The sequence below is a fragment of the Hemiscyllium ocellatum genome, chromosome 34, assembly GCF_020745735.1.
Source record: "Hemiscyllium ocellatum isolate sHemOce1 chromosome 34, sHemOce1.pat.X.cur, whole genome shotgun sequence".
In the NCBI taxonomy this organism is placed as follows: domain Eukaryota; kingdom Metazoa; phylum Chordata; class Chondrichthyes; order Orectolobiformes; family Hemiscylliidae; genus Hemiscyllium; species Hemiscyllium ocellatum.
Genome location: NC_083434.1, coordinates 1343977 through 1371158, shown reverse-complemented (window position 1 = coordinate 1371158; position 27182 = coordinate 1343977). Strand labels below are relative to the sequence as shown.

Below are 27182 nucleotides of genomic sequence, written 5' to 3'. Positions count from 1 at the left end.
GTCCATTCCTGTACCTGCATCATCATTTTCTATTGTGAAGACTAATGCAAAGTCTTCACTGAGGATTGCGCCCACATCTTCTGAACCAATACACAGGTTACTTCCATAGTTTCTAATGGACTCTCCTTTTCCACTTGTTTTTCTCTTGCACTTTATATATTTTATTAAAAATCATTTTGGGTTTTTCTTTATTCTTTTTCATGCACTGCCTTAGCTTTCCTAACTTAACTTTTTAAATTTTCACTGCACTTAATATACTCCTCTAGGAATTCTGCCTTACTGAGCCTTTAACATCTATCATAAGCTTCTCTCTCTTTCTTACCCCCAACTTTTGTGTTCCTTGGCATCCAGGGCTCACCAGTCTTCACATTACAAGAACAGAATTGTCCTGTACACTCACAATTTCTTGTTTGAAAGCCTCCTCCTGCTCTGACAAGTAACTGCTCCTAATTCATTTGGGCCAAATCATATATTAGGAAAAAACATCTTTCTCCAGTTTAGAAATTTTATTTCTGGCTCATCATAGAATATTATGGAACATTACAGCGCAGTACAGGCCCATTCACCCTCGATGTTGCACCAACCTGTGGAACCGGTGAAGCCCCTCTAACCTACACTATTCCATTTTCATCCATATGCCTATCCAATAACCATTTAAATGCCCTTAAAGTTGGAGAGTCTACTACTGTTGCAGGCAGTGTGTTCCACTCCCCACTTACTCTCTGAGTAAAGAAACTATCTCTGACATCTGACTTCTATCACCCCTCAACTTAAAGCTATGTCCCCTTGTGCTAACCATCATCCAAAGGAAAAAAGGCTCTCACTCTCCACCTTATTTAACCTTCTGATTATCTTATATGTCTCAATTAAGTCACCTTTCAACCTTCTCTTTTATGAAAACAGCCTCAAATCCCTCAGCTTTCCCTCATACAACCTTCCCTCCATACTAGCCAACATCCTAGTAAATCTCCACTGAATCCTTTCCAAAACTTCCAAATTCTTATCCTTTTCCATAACTGACTTAAATTTAACTTAATTATGGTTACTCATATTATATATTCTATTTGCTTGGCTATGTAAAGCAGAATATAAAGACTCAAACCACTTAAAGGTATATTCTACCTCTGCTTGGAGAGATCACTAGGGCTTAAACATTAGGTTCTACATTATCTTGCCCTGTAGAAGATGCAGTTTAACATCCTTCAATCTTCTTTTCCTTTTATCTCATCTCATTTTACAATTTTGCCTGTTTATACCCCACTCAATGCCTTTATGCTCCTCTGAACTGTAGGAACCAGGAAAATAGAAATTGTTGGTTTTTTTTCATTATTCGTAATTTATTTGACATCTTTAATCTTTCAACCACAACCATTCTTTTACTGCAGAGATATTGTTTATTTTTCAGTCTGTCAGTCATTGTTTCATTACACAGAAAATTACCAGCAGAAGCTAAACATGAAAGGTAATAACCAGATCTGTACATAAATTGGATAAGAAAATTAAAGCAAGACATTGATGTAGCTATGAAACTATACACTGACCTCACTTGGAATGCAGTATGTATTCCTGATCGCTACCTTTCAGAAGGGCATTGTGGCATTGAGTGAAACACTGAGAAGGGAAAAAGTGTAAAATGATATGAGGTAAAATAAAAATATTGAAATATCTTAAGCTCCACCTTCTGGAAGGCAAGATAATCCAGAGCCTGAGAAATGCAAGCCGTACTGATTGCTCTGAGCAGAGAACAGATTATTACATTTTAAGTTGTAGGAGTCCTTTTATTCTGCCTTGCATTGCCAAGTAGCTAGAATATATAATATAATCAACTGCTCAATAAAACCTCTGTCCAAGGCTAATAAAGGCAGTTTAAAAGAAAAATTAGCCTAAGACCAGTCTTGTGACGGACTCAGTTGCAGGAATTCTGGAGAACAGATCCTCAGATCCACACAAAAAAATGGATTTTAGAAACTTACTAACAATCAAACTTTCATTGACCAGTTTATTAGTACACACCTCAAAATAACTTTCAAAATTCCTTTTGGTATATTGCCTGTCATCATCCATTGATTCCTTAAACCCAATCAAGGTCCACATTATGTAAAAGAAAATTCTTTCAAGTTATTAATTTTCTCAATAGAAGACTGGAATGCAAAGTGGCCAGGAAAAACAGGACCATCTTCAGGATAATGAAGAAACTGGAACTAGCTCAGTCATTGAAAACTGAAATTTGTCTGGAACAATTGTTACAATTCCAGCTGATGGTACTAGTGAACAAGTCAGAACCCAGAATGAAATCTGGCCTTAAAGATTTTTTTTTTGGTTAACATGGTGATCATTCACTGTAAGATATTCACACAAGGCTTCAGAGTTCCTTAAACATCAAAAGAAAATTTTATTATCCAAAGAATACAAACAACAGAAACTAATCAAGTTTCCTATACAAATATCACAGCAAGCATTCCCACCTGATGTGTACCTGAAGAAACTCAGATTGGACAGACATCATCTTAGATTACCTGCCAATACCATTTGTTCCAAATCAATACCAATAAGGGTTCGTACCAATAGACGAGACTGCCATTTGGAGTATTACCAGTCTGCGCCATTTTTCAGCAGATGACAGAGAACATTTTGTAAGATCTACCCCAGGTTGCTATTTATCTGGATGGCATGCTAGTAACAGAGAAGACCAATAAAGTACTCTTAGCGAACTTGGACATTGTCCTTAGATATTTCTTCAAAGTGGCCATACACCCTAAAAGGGAAGAATGTGTGTTCTAGGCATCCCAAGTGAAATACTGTGGCTGAAAACCAGATTTTAAATATACATATCTGAGAGCGATCAATGGTGTTCCGGCTCCCAGGTCTGTACTGGAGTTTAAGTCTTTCCTTGGATTGGTGAATTATTACAGAATGGTCATATTTAACCTGACCTCCATCCAGGCACTCTTACATCTGCTATTGGAAAAGGGTCAGCTCTGGAAATGGTCTTATTGCCAAGATGTAGTCTTTTGGGAAGTGAAGGAGTAGCTACCATCGTCTAAGGTTCTGGTGTACTATGATCCCAAGTGAGATCTGATAATGACATGTGATGCCTCCCTGCATAATATCAGGGTACCGTTGATTCACAGATGGTCCAATGGAAGGGAACACTTAACAATAAATGCTTCCCAGATTTTGGTTGATGCAGAGTGCAAAAAATGTCCACATAGAGAAGGAAGGTTTGGAAGATGAGAAAGTACCACCAATGACCTTACAGATTTAAATTTGTAATACTAACAGACCATAAGCCCATGCTCGAGCTACTGAGAGGGGACAGGATTTGGAGGTGTTGGACTGGGCTGGACAAAGTTAAAAATCACACAAAACCAGGTTATAGCCCAACAAGTTTATTTGGAGGCACAACTTTCAAAGCACTGCTTCTTCATCAAGTGGTTGTCAGATGATTGTAATGAGGTTATCCAGGGGAATCTCATAGAAAACATGTCTCCTGATAATGGTTCCTAACCTGGGTCGATCAGGGAGCCCTGGCTCACAGATATAAACAGGAGATATAACTAGGAGATTTAGAATCTGCTCAGTTTAGGGAAGAAAGAAAAATAAAAAGAAAACAAGTAAAAATATATATATAAACAGGAGATTCAGAGATCCCCTCAGCCCAGGGACTGGTTTTGAGCTGGCTGGTCAGACCCAATGTATTATGGGCATGTAAATAAAGAGTGAGTTGGTGATAGGATACTGATCTCTATGCAATTATGTCATGATCTAACTTTATTTATTAGTCTACCATGCAGAACCTTGTCAAAAGTTTTACTAAAGCCCTTATTTAAAGACCAAAAGAAAAGTCAAAGGTTCTGATCACTCAGAGTCAAGTGTCAAGTGGGCGGCACAGTGGTTAGCACTGCTGCCTCACAGCGCCAGACACCCGGGTTCTATTCCCGACTCAGGCGACTGACTGTATGGAGTTTGCACATTCTCCCTGTGTCTGAGTGGGTTTCCTCCGGATGATCCGGTTTCCTCCCACAGTCCAAAGATGTGCAGGTTAGGTGAATTGGTTGTGCTAAATTGCCCGCAGTGTTAGGTAAAGGGGTAAATGTAGGGGAATGGGTGGGTTGTGCTTCGGCGGGTCGGTGTGGACTTGTGGGGCCGAAGGGCCTGTTTCCACACTGTAAGTAATCTAAAAAAAAGTATTATGCACAGGTAAATAAAAGGTGACTTGGTGACAGAACACCAGCCTCTATGCAAGTTAATACATCTCCAAGGTCACCTCCATCTTGAAGCATCCTCATGGTCTTAGGGTTGCCTCAGCAAGGCCATCTCTCCCACTAAGGTTATTGAAGCTATAGAATTGCCAGCACTATAAATGGGACAGCAGTCTAGGAAACTGCCCACTATCCTTAATAGGTTAGAAAATCTAAAAATGGCTAAACCCCTCCCCATTCTGAACAAAGTTCACTGAACTCAGAACATTAATTCTGATTTTTCTCCATAAATGCTGCCAGACCTGCTGAGCTTTTCCAGCAATTTCTGTTTACGTTTCTGATTTCCAGCAACTGCAGTTCTTTCGGTTTTTACCCAATAATAACAGTCCTTTTGGATTTGACCAGCTCGATTTGTAGTGCAGTTGCCGAGCTACTCTTGAAGGTGGACATTGAAATCCTCCACCCAGAGTCCATTTTGTGTCCTTGCCATCCTCAGTTCAACCTGTAGGAGTACTGATGCATCAGGCAAAGGAGGAGAATATGGGGTAATCAGCTGAAGGTTTCCTTGCCCATGTATAACATGAAGCCCTGAGAATAGAATCATATAATCACGGAATTTCTATAGTTGAGAAAGAGTGGCCCTTCTGCCCATCAAGTCTGCAGTGACCTTCCATAGACCATCCCATCCAGGCCCACTCCACCACCCGATCTCCATAACATCACAGAGTTTTTACCATGCCTAACCCACCTAATCTATATGATGACACTAACTTTTCAAGATATATATTTTGTTTTTTTTCCCCAAAATTAAGAAAAGTTGAGACAGAGGTGAACAATCTGCTCATAGCCAATACAGCAAACAGTTTCTGAGGCCTTTACAATTTGAAACCATAGAAGCAACCTGAATGGGTAGAATCAAGCTCCCATAGAACCAGAATTTTTAGTTTTAGCTTTCTGCAGTTGCTGGGGTCTTGAAGCTGGAAGAAGAAGCGCTTATTGCCCTCTCTGTTACAGCTAAAAGCTGGGGCTCTCTTCCTGCGACTAGAATTGCATTTGAAACAATTTATTTTACTGCATTTGCGTATTCTTTTATTTTATTTTGTCTGTATTTTAACTGTCATGTAAAAATAAAGTGAGTGTTACTTAAAGTTGATAGTTTGACTTACTGAATTGTATATGGAAAGCAACACCTTGCATTTACCTTTAAAATAAGAAAAATGTAAGGTCTAGACCATCTTCTTAATAGATTTTGAGAGATTGGAGTCTGGTCCTTAATATATGAACACTACAGGGCAATTTTTAGCTTGGCCAATCCATCTAACCTATAACCTTTGGACTGGGGGATGAAACTAGAGCACCCAGACTAAACTTGTGCAGCCACAGATAGAACACACAAAGCTGACACAGTCATCCAAGCTGGGATCGAACCTGAGTCCCTGATGCAGTGAGGCAGCAGTCTAACCACTGTGTCACTGTGCTACCCATCATGGGATCCAGAGTCAGAGTCAGAGTCAGAGTCAATGCTGATGATCCCAGGAAAACTCCCTCCTGACTGTATACAGCTGTGCCAACATCTCTGCTGGGTACTGCTGGTGGGACAAGACATTTCCAGGGATAGTGTGTGAGATTATGATGCAATGAATATGTCAGGCTGTTGCTTGCCTAGTCTATGATACAACTCTCTTAGTTTTGACACTAGCCCCAGATTCTGGTATGGAAGACTTTAGAGGGTAAACAGGGCTGCTTCTGCCATTGTCTTTTCTGGTGCCTAGGTCTATGCCAGTTCAGTATGGCTTTATTTCTTTGTTGAAACTTCTTAGCAATTGATAGTAGCTTGTTAGTCCATTTCAGTGGGCAATTCAGAGTCAACCACACTGCTGTAGGTCTGGGGTCACATGTAGGCCAGAGCAGGTGAAGATGACAGGTCTCCTTCCCTGAAGGATATTAGTTAGCCAGATGGGTTTTTCTAACAATCGGTAGATTCTTAATTCCTAAATCCTATCATCTTCCAAGGTGGGATTTGAATCAGGGACCCCACAATGTTAGCTGAATTTATGAATTAATAGTCTAGTGACCACAAGATCATTGCCCCCCGTTTTTCCTGATGTATTTCTTTCTTTGGGAGCCCCTATTGGAATGTTTATTTGAAAGCGAACCAACAGTGACACAAAAATTATTAGCTGAAAATAGCTACCTGCTCACCATGGAAGGCAAATACTTTCTATTACCCGGCTGCTGCTGAATCACTGCAATGCAGAGACCAGTTTAGCAACAGTACTTCAAGAGGCCTAAGACTCGACCTAGATAATCAAGGTTGGTAAATGCCTGACTTGTATGACACACCATTAACCTCTCATGCTATTCAATGCACTGCAACACTACAATTTACTTTTCAGCAGTCCCTGGAATTCAAGATTCAAGTTTAACATCCAGATACTGTGTCTTACCCTCACAGAGTTAGTAATGTTGCTTGCCTCACACCAACCTTTGTTGCCTCCCCAGATCTCCAGTTGTTGAGGTGTGGCAGGCACATGCAGCATTTGTCATGACCTATGATCAGTAACCCTGGATCACTTCTCATCATATTGAGCACTTACTTGCAATGTGTTTTTTTAAGATGACATAGAGGCAAAAGAAAACCATGGATATCAATTCAGTCGCTGTCTGAAGAGGAATGAATGCAGGAATTTCACATCTGAAGGTGCTAAGGAAACTTCAAAAGGATAAATGCTGTATTAACTAAACTATAATCTCCTGTATCATGATAATGACAGAGAAAAGATAGCAGTCTGGATGTGAGATATGTTCCCTTTCAAAAGTATGTTTAGCACCTATCATTCGGTGAGGTTCTCAATACTGATCTGTGCATGTCAGTGAGTGAAAATGTGTCATTTGGCTGAGGTACTTATATGTATTAGCCTAGATTTGAGTGCAAATGTAGTGTGAAAGCTACAGGCAAAAAAACATTCACTTGTCACTTATGCGTTGCAGGTAAATGGTGAGTACTGTAGATAATTGTTTCTTTTGAACTGGCTTGCCAAAGGACAAAGGAATTTCAGCTGACTACAAAGTCAAGAATCTCGAAATTGAATGTTCATTCATCAACATTCCCACTAGCTATTCTTCATAGACATCCAAAAACTGATGCAAATATCTTTTGATTCACTTCTGATTTCTAATCTGCACATATGGGTTGCGTTATTATTTCTTTTCACACTTGCAAACTAATAAACTCAATAACTTTCATTATCTTAAGGAAGTCTGGTTAAATTAGCATCTACCCAATAATATGGCAAATTGCCCATGTATTTCCTGTTCATAAAAAAAGCAGGACAAATCTAATCAGGCCAATTACCACCCATAGGTCCACTCTTGATCATTAGTAAAGTGATGAAAGGTGTTCTCAATAGTGCCATCAAGCAGCACCTGCTTAATGACAACCTGCCCAGTGATGCCCAGTTTGGGTTCTGCCAGAGCCACTCAGCTCCTGGCCTCATTGCAATCGTGGTTCAAACATGGACAAAATAACTGAATTCCAGGGGTGACAGTGACAGGCCTTGACATCATGGCTGCATTTGACCAAGTATGGCATCAACAAACCCTAGAAAGACTGGAATCAATTGGAATTGGGGCAAACTCTTCACTGGCAAATTATATCTGGCATATAGAAATATGGTTGTGGTTGTTAGAGGTCAATAATTTCAGCTCCAGGATAAACCTGCAGGAGTTCCTCTGAGTAGTGTCATTGGCCAACCATTTTCATCAATGACTGTTCCTTCATCGTAACATTAGAACTGGGGATGTTCATCTATTATTGTACAATGTTCAACATAACTTACAACTCCTTAGATCCTGAAGTAGTCCATATTTCAAATATAACAAGACCTGGACAACAGCTAAGCTTGTGCTGATAACTGATACGTAAATGTTTGTGCCACACAAATGGTAAGCGATGACCATCTCCAATAAGAGACAATCTAACCATTGCCCCTGACATTCAATGATGTTCTTAACACTGTATCCCCCACTATCAACATCCCGAGGGTTAGCATTGACCTGACACTCATCTGGAGTCACCAGTTAATATAGTGGCTAGAAGACCAGCTCAGTAGTAAGGACTACTATAGCAAGTAACTTACCTCCTGATTCCCCCGATCCTGTCCTTCAAAGTACAAGGCACAAGTCAGGGCTATGATGGAGAATGCCTCACTTACCTGAACAACTGCAGTTCCAACAATACTCAAGATGCTTGGCACCATCCACAACAAAGCACACACTTGAATCTAGAATGCCAAGGGTGGCATGGTGGCTTAGTGGTTGACTCACAGCACCAGGAATCCAGGTTCAATTCCAACCTTGGGCTGTGTCTCCTCGTCTCTGCAAGGGTTTCCTCTGAGTTCTCCGGTTTCCTTTTATAGTCCAACTATGCATGGCTGATCCACCTTGCATGCACAAAATTGTTCATACTGTCCAGGGATGCATTGGCTAGGTGAATTGGCCATGGGGAATGCAGGGTTACAGGAATAGGGTAGGGGGTTGGGTCTGGATGGGATACTGTTCGAAGAGTCAGTGTGGACTCGATGGACCAAATGGCCTGCTACCACACTGTGGGATTCTATGATTCTATAACAAGGGCAGCAGATAAATAGGAACATCACCATCTGCAAATTCTCCTGCAAGCCACTCACTATCCTGACTTGAAATTCTACCCTCATTCCATCACTATCCTTGGGTAAAAATCCTGAATTCTCTCCCTAATAGCTCTAAGTACAAATACAACAAATAGATCAAAAACAGTTCAAGGTTGCACCTTCTCAAAGGCAGTTAGGGCTGTGCAATAATGTTGGCTCCATTCAATGAAAATGAACACTACTGGTCACACAGTAGACACAGAGGAATTCATCAGGCAAATGAGGGTCCGGGAATTCTTCCACAAACCTCAAGATATTAACAGCAAGCACAATGAGACAACTAACAAACTGGAACAGTCGACAAAGAGATCCGTAGTGCAGCGACCAAAGAAGAAAGAGTATATTCAAGCCATCAGAAAATGTGTTAATGCCAGATTCATCAGCCACACTCAAGATAGTGCAGAATGTTATCTAAGCACATTGCAATTTCATCTAGGATCTCAATATAATTCTAATATTGTCATCAAACCATTAGTCAAATGAGGAGCCATCATCATTCAGAATAGAACCAATGACTGCAAAGACACATACCAACAACTGAACAAGCAACAGTACCTGCTGGTCTGACCAAAGAACACATTGTCAAATCAACATACTGATCAAGACATTTGATCCAGACCTTCAGAGTATCCTATATACTCTCAACCTGCAAACTTCTCACATAGGAGACGTTTACTGCCTCCTGAAGATAAACAAAGCCAACACACCGGGATGTTGTTGTGAGGTGTACATTTAAGAGAGAGTGGTTTTGCACTGAGAGCTGTCATTGACTGACTAGAGTCTCAGAGTGAATTGGAAAATTGAAAATTTGTAACATTTGGCTGTGAAATAAGTACCTGAGCTTTGATTGCCAGAGTAACTGCAAACAAAACACTCTCTATCAAAGCTACCTCTTTCATATGAAAGATCTTGCAGCAAAACACAGGAGATTTACAGCCAGAGAGAGGAGGACATGGGAGAAAACTACCGCTGTCTGTTTTGAAAATTAAGTTGATGTAATTTTAAAGCGGTGGTTATTGGGACAGTAGATTGCTTATTATCTGCCTCCAACTTTATAACAGTCAGGAGAAAGGACGCTTAGAGTTGTGAATAGTTGTTGTTTAATGTTCACTTTTCAAGTTAAAGAATAAATTAGCTATTTTCTTTCAATTGTGGAATTTTAGAGTTCTCTGTTATTCATACTTTAACAGATTATGAGGGGAGGTGAGCTTTTCTGGATGTATGGTTTAATTAGCAAAAGGGTTCACTGCCATGTTGTAACAGTTTGGTGACTCCTGGAGGATTTGAACCCAGGACCTCTCACACCTCAAGCAAGAGTCATATCCTGAGATGAGCAGCCCCCAAAACAGTAAAATTCAAATTCAACAGGGTTTTAGTATCTTGGGGCATAACTTAAGCTGATTGGTTAAATTTAAACTATTGTGAAAACATTGTAACCAAAATGCAGGTACTTGTTTCATAGCCAAATGTTACATATTTTCAATTTTCCAGTATACTCTGAGACTGCTAGTCAGTCACACGACTGGTCAGTCCAAAACAGCTTTCACTCTCTCTTAAAGGTATAATACATACCCTCTACTTCATAATAATGTCTCATCATATCAGACAATAGGACCTTGTGGGAGAACCTCTCTATGTTGAGGGCACCTTGAAACCCATTGTACAAGGAACCCCCAGTCTTGTCGTGACACTACAGATTTCTTACAAAAACTCAGCACTCATGAATCAGTCAAATGAGGAACATTCCTCATCACAGTGGGCATTTTGGCACTCTACACCAGCATCCCCCACAACAATGGCATTGCTACTACAGCCTCAGTACTCAACACCAACAACTGCCAATTTCCAAATGTCATCCTACAATGACCACAATGTCTTTACCTTTGACAACCAGTTCTTCATTCAGGCACACGGACAGCCATGGGGACCACATTCGCACCCCAATATGCCAATATTTTCATGTACAAGTTCGAACAAGACTTCTTTGCTGTGCTGGACCTCTAACCAACACTATACACCAGATGTATCAACAAGATTATCTTCCTTTGGATTCCTGGCAAAGAGTCACTGAAACAATTACTCAATGATATTAACAAGTTTCATCCACTATCAGACTTATGACTGACTACTCTTCAGAATCAGTCTCACCTCCATCAAGGTTGGACACCTCAGTACCTCATTTTATCACAAGCCCATGGATAACCTCATGATATTGCATTTCTCTAGCCTCCACCCTAAACATCCTCTACAGACAGACCCTGCATATACACAGGATCTCTTCAGACGAGGAGGAATGCAATGGACACCTAAAGATGCTGAAAGATGCCCTCTTGAGAATGGCATACGCTGCTCAACTCATTGATAGTCAGTTCTGATGTGCCACAGCAAAAGTATCACAACAATCTCCTTAGAAGTCAGTCACAGGATACTACCGTTAGAGATTCCTTCATCATCCAGTACTTTCCCAGAACAGAGAAACTGCACCATGTTCTTCACAGCCTTCAAACTGTCACCGATGACAATGAACATCCCAACACCCCCACTTCTCGCCTTCAAATAACTGCCAAACATTAAACAGACTATCATTTGTGGCAAACTAGCCAGTCTTCAGGATAACATCTATCATAACACCACACAACCCTGCCATGGCAACCTCTACAAGATATGCCAGATCATCAACATGAATACTACCATCACATATGGGAACATCACCTACCATGTACACAGCACATACTCATGTGATTCAACCAATGTTGACTATTTCATATGTTGCAGGCAAGGGTGCTCTGAGGCATAGTTTATTGCCAAGACTGAGCAGTTGAACGACAATAGATGAATGGACACTCCTCAACAATTGCCAGATAGGGATGTTCCCTCACAGTCGGAGAACACTTCAGTGGTCAAGGACATTCAGCCTGTGATCTCCAGATAAGTGCCTTCCAAGGCAGCCTTTGAGATACACAATAATGCAGAATTGCCAAACAGAGACTGATAGCCAAGTTCTGTGCCCATGAAGATGGCCTTAACTATGTTCATGTTGCACTACATGCAAACCCACTATACTATTCTGTATTTGTAAAATCTTCCTTTTTATCCTGTTTTAACATCACTTGCTAACTTGTTATGATCTCTCTACTTTAATTAGTTTGTACAGTTTTGAATTACTTGTTACTTTGGTTAGACCTTTGGTACGCTACTCTTATACCTATCATGCTATTCTAGCCAACTGGTTTACCTCCAGCACTACCTTTTTTTTGTAATTATCTCTCTATGTCATTTAATTGGATTCATGTGCTAGTCAGCTGTCGACACTTTACTCACACTGTCTGACACTCTTGATCACCTGCAGACAGTCATTATTTAACACTCCCAGTCACACCATGTATATAATCTTTTGATCTCTCTGCCTATAAATTCTGTGCCTGGGTGTTTCTCTTCACTTCTCCTGACAAAGGGGCAGTGCTCAGAAAGTCTGTGATTTCAAATAAACCTGTTGAACTACAACTTGGTATCATGTGACTTCTGACCAAAGGCAGAATTGACATGAGACTCATAAAAAATGCATAGATTCAACATGATTAAGTCCGGCAAATAGAAATAAAATTAATTTCTCTCTCTAAATTAAAATGCTCTGTGCCTTACCCCAGTTTAGCATATATTGTAAACTGAGGGATATTAACATCTCCAGCACCAATATGAAAGCAGTCAGGCATCGAAATCTTCATTGATACAATCACCTTCTCAGTCACTGGCAGTACTCTTGTTGTTAGTGCTGTGGCTGTAGCAATGGTTCGAATTCAAGGTTGATTTCAGGAGGTTATTCCTTAATTGTTCTTCGTTAAAGGTAAAGCAGGAGAATTGCTACCTGGAAGTTCTGAATAGATACAGCCACCCCGTGCTGACAGTACTTCTTGCCTATGCCATCCTGTTCTCGCAGTTTGTTCTGCTTTGCAATATGTAGCAAAAACTACTTCAGCACTTGCACACTAGTCCATGGAGACTTTTGAAAGTTGCAAAGTGTGAAAAACACCAGAAGGGTTTAAACATGGAACAAAAACAGAAGAAAGACCCCAGCAACTAATCCTTAATGAGTTTATAATTCGTTTAAATATCACTGGTCTGGGGGTTACACAGAACGTCAAACACAGAACAGAGTTGAGAGTGTAGTTCTGGAAAAGCACATCCGATCAGGCAGCATCGGAGGAGAATCGATGTTTTGAGCATAAGCTCTTCATCAGAAATGAGGCTTGTGGGCCAGCAGGACTAAGAGATAAATGGAAGGGAGTGGGGCAAAGATAGCTAGGAATGCAATAGGTAGATGAAGGTAGGGGTGAAGGTGATAGTTCAGAGAAGAAGATAGAGCAGAGAGGTGGGAAGGAAGATGGGCTGGTAATTCTGTAACATTTCAGAGAACATGTCTGGGACACACGCACTAAACAACCCCACTGCCCTGTGGCCAACCACTTCAACTCCCCCTCCCACTCGGACAAGGACATGCTCCACCCTCCACTCTGGCCTATCACCATTAACCCCCGCCAATCACATTCCTACCTACCTTACCCCGAGCCCTACCCCCTCCCATTTATCTCTCAACTCCCTTGTGTTACCAACATTCCTGTTGAAGAGCTTATGCTCGAAACATTGACTGTCCTGCTCCACGGATGGTTCCTGACCTGTTGTGCTTTTCCAGTAACACATTTTCTGACTCTGATCTCCAGCATCTGCAGCCCTTACTTTCTCCTAGCTAGTTGCTATGAACCTGTTATAGTCATAAAACTCACCTGGTTCACTAGTGCCTATTAGAACAAAGAGACAAAGAAATAAAAACAAAGAACACTACAGCACAAGAACAGCCATCTCCCATCAGGATGGGCTCAGGGTTCTCCGATTCTTCCTGGAGCAAACACCTGAACCATCACCACCCACCATCACCCTCCTCCATTTGACCAAGTTTGTCCTCATGCTGAACAACTTTTCTTTTCACTCACACATTTTCTTCAGGTCGGGGGATGGATATCTGCATAGGCCCCAGTTATGCCTCTCTTTGTGAGGTATGTTTTTCTTGTTCCAGTCCTACTCCAGCCCCCAGCCACTAATTTTCTCCAACATATCGATGGTATTATTAGTATTGCTTCCCTCTCTCATCAGGAATTGGGAAAGTTCATCGATTTCACTTACAATTTCCACCCTACCCTCACTTTCACCTTGTCTATCTCTGACTCCTCCTTTCCCTTTATCGACATCTCTGTTTCAACTTTTGGGGATACATTTGCCACTAATATCCACTATAAATCTAACTACTCCCTTTAGCTACTTGCACTATATATCTTCACACCCAGCTTCCTGTAAAGAGTCCATTCCATTCTCCCAGTTTCTCCCTCTCCATTGCATATGTTCCGATGCGGCCAGCTTCAACAAGGGAGACTCTGAAATGTCCATCTTCTTCCTCAACAAAGAATTATCCAGCACCATTGTTGACAGGGTCCTCAACCAAGTCTGACCCATCTCATGCATTTCCACCCTCACCCCCTCTCCTCTGTCCTGTAACAGTGATACGGTTCCCCTTCTCCTTGCCTGCTATCTCACCAGCATCCACATCCAAAAGATTGTCAGCTGTTACTTCCACCACCTTCAGTGGGATGCTACCAGCAGACACATATTCCCCTCCCCACTCTTATCCACCTTTCACAAGGACCATTCCCTCCAGGATACCCTGGTTCACTCCCAACACCCCCTCGCAGCCCCATAGTACTGCTGAAGGTGCAACATCTGCCTATTTTACCAACTCTCACCCCAGTATCCAAGGGCCCAAACATTCCTTCCAGGTGAAGCAGCAATTTACCTGCACTTCTCACAATCTAATCTATTGCATTCACTGCTCACAATATGGTCTCCCCCACACTAGGGAAACAAAGCACAGACTTGGAGAACTGCTTCACAGAACATCTACATTCTGTCCGCAGAAAAAGGACCTGAGCTTTCAGTTGCCTGCCTATTTAATACATCATCCTGTTACCTGGCCAAAATCTCTTCTCAGGCTTGCTGCAGTGCTCTAGTGAAGGTCAGTGCAGGCTGGAAGAACACCAACTCATTTTCCACTTGGGGACACTGCAGCCCTCCAGACTCAACATTGTTATGAAGATGTGGGTGCACTATACCCTTAAGAGAGTAAAAGCTAGCGGTGACAGCACCTGGTGATCTCAATAAGACACAATGTAACATGTGCTCCAGCTACTGGGGTAGCTGGCTACCTGGAAATGACAAAACAGATTTGAATTAGGCCAAATCAGTTTAAATTATACGCTGAAAATTACCAAATTCCAATCAAGTTTGAATTGAGTATATTGAAAAGCTTAAAAACCAATGACATAATCCGATGCTTTAGGGTATAAGACTGGGAAAAATTGAACATTTGGGAGGAGAGCTGCCACCACACCAACAGCTGTAGACCGCTAGTCAGAACTCTCTGAGAGGTACCTGTCTAGAGAAGAAGTTTGCACACAGAGTGGAGAGTCAATCTACCAACGAAGATAAAGAGAAGATTCCACCGTTGGTTGGTTTTAAAATTTCAATTTTTCTATAAATCTTAATTGGGAGATTTATTGGACTAGTATCGTAGAAAGAAAGGTAAAATATTGGTTAGAGGAAAGAATTGTAAATAGTTGTTAGCTAATTATTCTCTGTTATATCTTAAGAAAGAAAGTTGTTAATTTTTACTTTAAATAGTTCTTGGCCATTCAGATTTTTATAGATTACTGCACAAATAAATGTTTTCTGTGTTGTTGGTTTTAAATTAGGCAGGAAGGTTTACCCCAGATTGTAACAACGTAGAGTTGAATAATTTTAGGATTTGAACACTCCTCTGTCCAAGCCTTGTTACCACATCGTCTGCTATTACGCACTATCTATTGTTAATCACTAAGCTATTCACCATCCTAGCCAGATCGTTATCTTTGTCTTTCCAACTGTCTTCTCTTTCTGTGGGCTCTATCTTCACCTATCATTTACTCCTTACCCCCTCTCCAGACCCTATCTTCTGCATTAAAGCGACATTTTCCTAGCTAACATCAGTACTGAGGAAGGGTCACTGGACCTGAAATATTAACCTGATTTCTCTTCACTGCTGCCAACTCTTTTTGTTCCAGCACAGAAACAGGCCCCTCGGCCCACCAAGACTATGCCAACACATGATGCCTTTCTAAATTAAAACTTTTTGCTTCTACGCAGTCCATATGTCTCTATCTTCCTGATGAGGTCAGTTCTACATCCATGTTACCAGCTCTCCATTGATCACATCATCTTGTATCAACCTGCCATGAGGGACCTTGTCAAACAAACATTTTGCTAAAGTCCTTAGAGACAACATCTACTGCTCTATCCTCAATCAACTTGCTCACTTCCTCAAAAAAACTCATGTTGCTCATCGCTAATAAATCTATATTTTTCCAACTATGAATAAATCCTACCCTTAAGAATGTTCTCAAATAATTTTCCAATCATGACATAAGATTCACCAGCCAGTAATAACCTTGATTATTCCTGTTGCCATTCTTAAACAAAGGAACACTGTTGTTTATTCTCCACTGCTCTACTACCTCTCCTGTGACTAAAGAGGATACAAGGATTACGCACACTGCTCCAGTAATTTCCTCAACTGCCTCCCTCAGCATTCTGGGATAGAACTGGAGCAGGATGGCATGATAGTACAGTAGTTAGCACTGCTGCCTCACAGCACCAGGAATCCAGGTTCAATCCTAATCTTGGGTAACTGTTGATGCAGAGCTTGCCAGTTCTCCATGGGTTTCCTCCAGATGGTCTGGTTTCCTCCCACAATCCATAGATGTGCATGCTAAGTGGATTGGCCATGCCAAAAATTGTGTCTGAGCGTGTAGGTTAGGTGGGTTAGCCATGATAAAAATTGCTTGAGGGTTATAGGGATTGGGTGAGGCTGGGTGGATGCTCTTTGGAGGTTAGTGCAGATGCAATGGGTCAAATGGCTCTTTCCTTACTGTAAGAATTCTATGGGATCCCATTGGTCCTAGGGACTTGTCCACCCTAATGTTTTTCATAACACCTCTTCCTTTTTTATACTGACATGCCCTAGAATATCAATATACCCCTCATCATCCAACCTGTTCTTCTCCTCTCCGAATACCAATGCAAAGTATTCATTAAGGAAATCACCCACATCCTCCAGTTCCATACGTAAGTTCTCGCCTTTGTCATTGAGTGATGCTTCCGTTTCCTGAACTACTCTTACCCCTTATACATGGACAAAGCACCTTGGGATTTTGCTTAATCCTGTTTGCAAAAGACATTGCATGACCTCTTTTAGCCCTCCTAAATCATTGCTTGAGTTCTTTCCTGTTATCTTTGAAATCTTTGAGAGCTCTGTTTGTCTTCAGTTTTCTAAATCTTACCTATGCCCCCTTTTTCTTCCTAAGTTTTCAATTTCTCTTGTCATCCAAGCTTGCCATCCTTATCCTTCATTTTCACAGGAACATGCTGGTGCTGAACTCTAATCAATTGGCCTTTTAAAAAATTCCCACATGTCAGATGTGGATTTTCCCCAAACAGCCACCCCAATGTACATTTCCCAGTTCCTGCCTAATATCGTGGTAGACAGCCTTCTCCCAATTTAATATTTTCACTCAGGACTGTTCCCAAAATGGTCCCCCACTGAAATTTCGATTATCTGGCTGGCTCACTCCCAATACCAATCTAATATAGCCCCTTCTCCAGTTGAACTATTTGCATATTGTTTCCAAAAACTATCCTGAACACACCTAACAAATATCCCCCCATCCAAGTTCCTGGCATTAAGCGAGTCCTAATCAATACAGTGTAGGAAAAATTAAAATTACCCACCTCGAAGCTCTAAGTTCATCTGCCTTAACTGTCATTCTTCACATTAAAACAAATACACCGCAGATAGCCAGTGCTGCCATGTTCAGTAACTTCTGCACACTCTGTTCTTCCTTGGCCTTAGTGTCTGACTCCTCCTTAGTTATTTTAACTTGTAGGCCGACTGCTCTGGTTCCTACCCTCTACCACATTCGTTTAAACCCCAACGAGTGGCATTAACAAACCTCCCTGCCAGGATATTGGTCTCCCTCTAGTTTAGATGCAAGATGTTCTTCTCGAACAGGTCCCATGTCCCCCAGAAGACATCCCAATAATCTACTTGCCTGAAGCCCTCCCCCATATCAGTTCCCCAACTATGTATTTACCCTGACTAACTTCCGATTCGTAGTCTCACTGACACATAGCACAGGACATAATCCCAAGATTACAACCCTAGAGGTCCTGGTTTGCAACTTCCTACCTAGTGCCCTGAACTCCCTTTGAAGGACTTCATCTATGTTTATCCCAAGTCGCTAGTATTAATATGGATAACCATCTCTGACTGCTCACCCTCTCCTTTCAGAATATGTCATGCCTGCTCAGACATCCTTGACTCTGGCATAAGGGAGGCAACACACCATCCTGGTGTCTCACTTGCAGCTACAAAAACATCTATTTGTGCCCTCTATTAAGAAGCCCACTGCCACTAGTGTTCGTCTACACTTCAACCATCCCTGCTTACAATAGTGCCAGTCTGGGTAGCACCGACCTGGCTACTGCTGCTGCTATCCCTTGACAAACCATTACTCCGAACAGTATCTAAGCAATATACCTGTTTTGAGGGAGGAATGGCCACAGGGGACTCCTGCACTACCTGCCCCACTTACTCATCTTCCTGGTGGTCACCTAACTCTTCTCTAGAGAGGATTGAGGATCTCAAGGAGGGGGCATTAGCAATTCTGGGAAGTGTGAAAATAGATACATGCTGGATGAGATTTATCCTAGGATTCTCTGGGAAGCTAGGGAGGTGATTGCAGAGCCTTTGGCTTTGATCTTTATGTTATCATTGGCACTATTCCTGTAGACAGAATACTGGAGGATAGCAAATGTTGTTCCCTTGTTCAAGAAAGGGAGTAGAGACAACCCTGGTAATTATAGACCAGTGAGCCTTACTTTGGTTATAGGTAAAGTGTTGGAAAGGATTATAAGATATAGTATTTATAATCAGCTAGAAAGGAATCATTTGATTAGGAATAGTCAACACAGTTTTATGAAGGGTAGGTCATGCCTCTCAAACTTTGTTGAGTTTTTTGAGAAGGTGACCAAACAGATGGATGAGGGTAAGGCGGTTGATGTCATGGTATATGGATTTGAGTAAAACATTTGAAAGGTTCCTCACTGTAGCTATTACAAAAAATAAGGAGGCATTGGATAGAGGGTGATTTCGTAGTTTGGATATGAAATTGGCTAGTTGCAAGAGGAGGTGGTGGTTGATAGGAAATGTTCATCCTGGAGGACAGTTACTAGTGGTGTACCACAAGTATCTATGTTGGGGCCATTGCTGCTTGTATTTTTACAAATGACCGGGATGAGGGTGTAATAGGATAGGTTAGTAAATTTGTGGATGACATGAAGTTTGGTAGAGTTGTAGATAGCGTGGAAGCATGTTGCAGGTTACAGAGGGACATAGATAAACTGAAGAGCTGGGGTGAGAGGTGGCAAATAGAATTTAATGCAGAAAAGTGTGAGATGATTCACTTTGGAAGGAGTAACAGGAATGTTAAGTACCGGGTTAAGAAAGATTCTTATGGTGTGGAACTGAAGAGAGATCTCAGTGTCCAGGTACATAGATCCCTGAAAGTTGCCACACAGGTTGATAGGGTTGTTAAGAAGGTGTACAGTGTGTTAGCTTTTATTGGCAGAGGGATTGGGTTTCGGAGCCATGAGGTCATGTTGTATCTGTACAAAACTCTGGTGTGGCCATATTTGGAGTATTGCATACAGTTCTGGTCACTGCATTATAGGATGGATGCGGAATGTTTGGAAAGGGTTCAAAGGAGATTTACTAGGATGTTGCCTAGTTGATTTACTAGGGCTTTCTCAACCTTATGGATACTCCATGGTGAGACCATCTGCATTTCCAGGCACCCCATAAGGCAAATCAAGAGCTGTAGCTGAACACATATGTAGTAAGCATGGACATTGGAAGTATTCTTGATTTCCCACATATTGCAGGAGGAGCATTCCATGGGACCAAGTTCTCACACTGAACCCTCTCTACGTCAAAAGTGAGGTCTGCAGATCACCTTGACCTCCTTCCACCTATCACATCTCCATCGCCCCTCCCCCAAATCCCTCCTCCCTACCTTTTATCTTAGCCTGCTGGACACACTTTCCTCATTCCTGATGAAGGGCTTTTGCCCGAAACGTCGAATTTCCTGTTCCTTGGATGCTGCCTGACCTGCTGCGCTTTAACCAGCAACACATTTTCAGCCCTATCTACGTCAGACAACAATCCAGGAACTAATTACACAACCTAATCCACTTGTCATCAAACTAAGGTGTCTCACTCCTGTTCTCTAGTCCTAGCAAACACAAACACAAACACAAAAAGTACTTTATCCCACTTCTGGCACTATTCACTCAGTCTACAAGCCTGATTCCTAAGCAGCCAAACCTATGCCTGTGATTCTCTTCTCAGTCGTGGTGACTGAACCGACTTCTCCAAGAATTCTCCTTGGTCTCTTCCCAGAAGCTCATTAAGAGAAGGAGATCTTCCATCCTTACCTGGTTTGGCCTACAAATCAATCCAGACCTAGTCTTAACATCCCACTGAAGTGGCCTATCAAGACACTCAGATGTGCCACTCCAGAAAAATCAAAAGAATTAAAACCAGTTAGACTACAGTAATCAACCTAGTCACTGTGTGCAAACTCCACACAGTCAGTCACCTCAGAATGAAATCAAACCCGGATTCGTGGCACTGTGAGGCAGCAGTGCTAACCACTGAGCTACAGTGCAACCCAAATCTGGAAGTCCTGTCTCATAGGTTAGTCAAGTAACAACTTGCCATAGTCATACTAACTGAAACATTCCTTATAGTCAATGTTCTAGGTATCACCCATTACCATCTGCCAGCACGACATACTCACCACACATGGCAGCAGTTCTACAATCATGAGGGATTTGACCTGAGAATGGTCAACTATGACTCAGGTGCCATGAAATTCCAAAAATCAGAAAACCTACTGCCAACTATCATCTATACCCCCCTTCAGATTGAATTGATAAATGGCAATTAACATTGTTGGCACTTGTGTGGCATCTCCAACAAAAAAAAAACTAACCACAACCCCATGATATTCATTGGCATTGACATCACTGAATTACCCTGCTATCAACATTCTGGGATTACCATTGATCCATATAACTATCTCAACTACAACAGGTCACGTACTCGGAATTACGCAATTCCCCAAAGTCTGTGTGCCATCTACACAGGATTGGATCTCCACTTATCTGGACAGGTATGACTTCAACAACACAAGAAATTCAACATCATCCAGGACAAAGCTGTCCACTTGATCAGCTTGTCCACTTGCCATTCCTTTAATACCACCAGATCAAAATCTTGGAATAACCACAGTGTACCTCCACCAGATGAAGATGGCTCACCACCAGCTTTTTAAGAGTTATTCAGAATGGGCAACAAAATACTGCCTTGCCAGTCATAACCATATTTCATGAAAGAACAAAAACGAAATGTACTGCTGGTAAGCAAGGAACAACACATTCAAAACAAAAGCCCTTCGTTGTACCGAAATAGAAAAATGCTTTGTCATCATTATTCAGTGTAATACACACCCATTTTTAAAAATTAAATAGAATTTCGGATGCACAACTGAATAAGATGTGACAGTGGGAAAGCACATCTCCTATTAACACTTGTAATTTCATGCTTTGAAGTATGATTCGCTGTGCAAAACTTTTAAATGACACTAACTTGTTACAGAGATGGTGAATATTGAGATTGGTAATAAGACTTATCAAATAGGCCGCAAGGAAGTAGTGCTATGAGCAGGAGGCCTTGAAACCTGCTCTGCCATTTGATATAATCATGGCTGATCTCATCTTGCCTTCAACTCAACCTTTCTGCTTGCTTTCCATAACTCTGCAACCCATTACTAATTAAAAACCTATCTGTCTGTCTATCTCCTCCTTACATTTACTCAATCTCCCAGCATTAACCACATTCTGAGAATGCCACAGTTCATGGCCCTTTGAGAAAAGTAATTTCTCTTCGTTTCTGTTTTAAATCTGCTATCACTTATCCTGAAACTATTGTTTCAATCTAGATTGTCCCACGTGAGGAAACATCCTTTCTACATCTACTTTATCAATCCCCCTTAGCATTTTATGTATCTCAATTAGATCTTATTCTTTTAAACCCGAGACTACAGGCCTAAACTGCTCAATCTCTCTTAAGCCAATCTCATTTCTGAAATCAGTATAGTGAATCTACTCTGAATTGTCTCCAATGCAACTACATCCCTCAAGGGGACCAAAAATGTCTGCAATACTCCAAGTGTGGTCTTAATAATGTTTCGTACAGTTGCAGCAACACTTACTTACTTTATACTCTACTCCGTTAGCAATAAATGCCAAAATTCCATTAACCTTATTACTTGCTGTACCCAAATATTAACTTTCCATGATTCATGCATGAGGACACCCAGACCCCTCCACATTGAAGCCTTCTGAAGTTTCTCTCCATTTAGATGATAAGTTGCCTTTATATTCCTCCAATAAAAATGGATAACCTCACTTCTCCATACTAAACTTCATCTGACAAATTTTGGCCCATTCACTGACACTATCCATGTCCATTTGTAAATTCCTTATCTCTTCATTACAAATTATTTTCCCACTTGTATTTGAATTATCTGCAAATTTGGCTGTCATACTTTCTATTGCAGCATTCAAGTCATTAATACAGGTTGTAATGAGCACCAAAACCTGTGGCACTCTCTTAGTTACATTTTGCCAACCAGAAAAGCATCCATTTATCTTGACTCACTACTTTCTGTTGGTTAGCCAACCCTCTATCCAAGTTAATAATTTACCATTAATCCCATGTGATCTTATCTTACGTATTAACCTATTGGGTGGCACCTTATCAAATGCCTTCTGGAAGTCCAGATTTATTACATCCACTGGATCCCCATTATCCACTTTGCAGATTACATCTTCAAAGAACTCTAGTAAATTAGTCAAATGTGATTTATCCTATAGAAAATTGTCTTCTGATGGTCGCATTTTGGTTTTCCAGATATCCTGTTTTACTTTTTCAATAATGGACTCCCAACAGTTTTCCAAAAACTATGTTAAACTAACCAGTCTGTAGTTTCCTACTTTCTGCCTCTCAACATTTTTGAATAAAAGGTGTTATGTTAGCATTTTCCTAATTCACTGGATCCTTTCCTACAAACAGGGAATTTTGGAATATTATAACCATAACAGCTGCTGCCACTTCCTCTAAGACCCAAGAATGTAGACCATCAGGCTGTAGAGACATGTCTGCCCTGAATCCCAATTTTGATTAGTATTGTATCCCTAGTGATGATGATTATTCCAACGTTCCTCCTTTTCTATAGTCTTTGCATTATCTGTTGTGTCCTCAACTGTGAAACTGAAGAAAAGTATTGATTTAATGACACCACTATTTCAGTATTCCTCAATATTACCTTCCCAGTCTCATCCTCCAAGGGACTAACATTGATTTAGCTACTCTGTTTGCTTTTATATATTTAGACAAGCTTTTATTATCCATGTTTATACTTTGCACTAGTTTTCTTTCATAATTTACCTCTTTTCATGTATGATTTTGTTTTTAGTAATCCATTGTTAATCTTTAAAATTTTCCTAATCTTTCAGCTTGCCTCTCACCTTTGCAATATGGTATATCTTATTTCTTGTTTTCAGTTATCTTTAACTTCCTTGCATGGCCATGGATCGTTTCCCCCTTTTACAATCTTACTTTCTTTCTGTAATATCTTTTAGTTGGGAGCAATTGAGCATCTCCTTAAACGTCTGCCATGTCTTGCCCAGTCCATTAGGGCCAGATTTGTCCTTGTGCCTATTCAGTTGCCTTTCTTTAAATCTAAAATGTTAATGTGGGAATCCATACAGTCATTGAGATGTACAGTGCAGAAACAGACCCTTCGACCCAACTCGTCCATGCCGACCAGATATCCCAATCTAATCTAGTCCCATTTGCCAGTACCTGGCCCATATCACTCCAAATCCTTCCTATTCATATACTCATCCATACGACTTTTAAATGCTGCAATTGTACCAACTTCTGTCACTTCCTCTGGCAGCTCATTCCATATATGCACTGTCCTGTATGTGAAAAAGTTGCCCCTTAGGTTCCTTTTATATCTTTCCCCACTCACCCTAAACCTGTGCCTTCTAGTTCTGGACTCCCCCACCTAAGGGAAGAGATTTTATCTATTTATCCTATCCATGCCCCTCATGATTTTATAAACCTCTATGAGGTCAGTCCTCAGCATTTGACAGTCCAGGGAAAATAACCCTAGCCAATTCAGCCTTTCCCCATAGCTCAAACCCTGCAATCCTGACAACATCTTTGTAAATCTTTTCTGAACCCTTTCAAATGTCACAACATCTTTCCGATAGGAAGGAGACCAAAACTGCACACAATATTCCAACAGTGGCCTAACCAATGTCCTGTACAATTGCAACGTGATCTCCCAACACCTGTACTCAATACTTTGACCAATAAAGGAAAGTATACCAAACACCTTCTTCACTATCCTATCTATCTATGACTCTGAACCTGTTAGTAGGTATCACATGGGAAAGTCTGCCAGAGAAGGTATTCATTTTTGATCTTTTATGAGGATATTTTACACTAATTTGACAGCACTTCAACATTGTTGGAGATAATATTTCATACAGAAAACCCCAGCAGGTTACCCAGCAAATTCTCTCACTATTAGAAAAAATATTTTTACAAATGTTAAAAATCAAACAAGTATCCAAAAGTCACAAACTGGCTGTCCAAAATGAATGAACATTGTGCAAGCCAATAAATTGATTTGTCTGTGAAATTCACAAAGATAATTTTAAAATTCCATGCTCCTTGTACTTGTTTTGAACAATGTATTCATCCCATTATCCCCAATTTCCTTGTCTGTTTATTGAAGTGTGTTTGTCATTTTACAAAACATAGCCAGGAGTAATTAAGCACTTAAATTACCATTACTTTTTTTTTTACAAACACTTTTCACTGGCACAGTTGAGCTTAATACATTCATTATTTTGGGGTCGATAATATCAAATGGTTTATTTTGCAAAACATGTATCTGTTCCCAGTTTAGATTCAAGTCCAACCTGCTCCAGGGATATGTAGTAACAAGTATGAACAGGGTGATTGGAAATATCCAAATTATGGTTACTTTCCAACATGTATTTACCATTAAAATGGAAAATGGTTTGTTGTACATTTAGTCTTCACATTTAGTCTTCAAACAATAAAGAAATTAACTAGTCAATAGGCTGCTCTACAATATTTGTATCTCAACGTCGGTCTTACTGATGTAGCTAGAGTCCAATAAGGACAAGGAAAGCCCGTGGTAGAGTTACACTCCTCCCAGCTATACCAAAGGTTCTCAGTGCTCCTTCTCGAGAAAGTGGGTTACTTGGTGAATTCTATTATCCAGAACCATCTTCTCTTATTTCATCAATTCCTATTCATTCGCACAATGCAACGTTAAGAAAAGCTATTCGGGTGTGCATTTTCTCTTTTCAAACGTCTTTTTTTAAAATACTTATTCCAAGGAAATGGTGGAAATCAATGGGCGTAGGTCTTACTCAGTTACAATACTTCATTCAGACAATAACTCGGGGAACAAGAGAGACGAGATGAGAATGTTACGAAATAAATACGTTATACACAATAATTGTTTTTATATTTGCACGGGAGTATTAGATTTCTCGCATTAAAAATTGAGTTAGTTTGATACAGAGAACGAAATTGGAGTTAAAAAAGAAGTCAATTATCTTATGATCAGCTATTAAATAAAGAATTGTTAGTTATTTTACAAAATACTGTCGGTCGAAGGAAAGCCTGGACTCCAAGCTGGGTTATTTGTGTTTTCAACCAAGCTCAATTCAAATCCCGAGCTTTGACAATGGCTTGAAAGATCCAGCGTGAATACGCTGTGAAATTTACAACAAACGCTTTCAGTAACATTGACTGAGCACAACATCCAATCTAATATTTCATCAGTTGGCAATGAACGCATAAAATATTACTCATAAAAACAGGGTGAACAAAGTTAATAAGATCCGATTTTGAATGCTACGGAAAACAAGAAATGATATGGATGCACCTGCGGCTAGCTTACCAGGATCATGTGCATCATCTTGTTGAGTGTGCGCTGTCCCCGGTATTGTACTGAGAACCTGTGCAGCTCGTTTATTCGTCCTTTTTTCACACGAAGAACAAATAGAGCCCCCTAATTTGTGAGAAACAGGCTCGCTCCGGCCCAGCCAGCTTACCTCATTGGCTGACATTCTCCATGGCAATGACCGGCGTCCGCGCCCAGCTGGGGCCCTGCTTTCAGGAGTGCATGCTTGTGCTCTCTGTCGCTGGGTTGTACGCGCTGAGATTCACACAGACAACAGGGATGACCACGTTCACCCACTCATTCCCAGCTGGGAGAAGTGGGATCAGATTAAGTTATGCTACCCCATACTTATCACGTGGCAATTTATGATGCGTTTGCAACCTTTAATCACAGCTGCAACCTTCATTGAAGTGTATAGCTTCTGAATGTCACACTGTCGAGGGTCTATCTCTGAAGAACTAAAGCTCTGATTCATGGAGGTGCCATGCTCTAGGCATTTCTAAATGTTTGATCATGCGACATGTACTCATTTTTTGCATTTAATAAAGCAGTGTTTTCCAAGCTCTTGTCCAATGTCACCCTCTTTTTTAACATTTGAAAATTAACGTGAATATAACACTAAAGAAATCAAAACACCAATACAATGACATATTATAACATGCAGCTCATAACTACGTTTGTATATTGTCAACTAATATACGAATAAAAAATGAGGTCTGCAGATGCTGGAGATCACAGCTGCAAATGTGTTGCTGGTCAAAGCACAGCAGGCCAGGCAGCATCTCAGGAATAGAGAATTCGACGTTTCGAGCATAAGCCCTTCATCAGGAATAGAATATACGAAACAGATATTTTTGTCCTTTGTGAAAATGCTATTATGTTACATACTCACCAGTCCATCACTTCATTTGAATTGTAGAATCGTACTGTACAGAAGAGGTCTTTCAGGCCATCTTAGAAGTCCTTGACACTGATCCAGCTTCCAGTCGAAGAGTTTGGTGCTGGTAAAG

The 27182-nt window shown here is 40.8% G+C and overlaps 1 protein-coding gene across 1 annotated transcript in view; it reads right to left on the bottom strand.

Moving 5' to 3' along the window:
- The window catches only part of elovl2 (ELOVL fatty acid elongase 2), a 183978-nt gene extending 157734 nt beyond the window's left edge, over positions 1-26244 (bottom strand). The window contains exon 1 of the mRNA XM_060849884.1: positions 26170-26244. Coding sequence (XP_060705867.1) covers positions 26170-26187 — 18 coding nt within the window. The 5' untranslated portion in view covers positions 26188-26244. The remainder of the gene's footprint in view (positions 1-26169) is intronic.
- Positions 26245-27182: the final 938 nt, after the last annotated feature.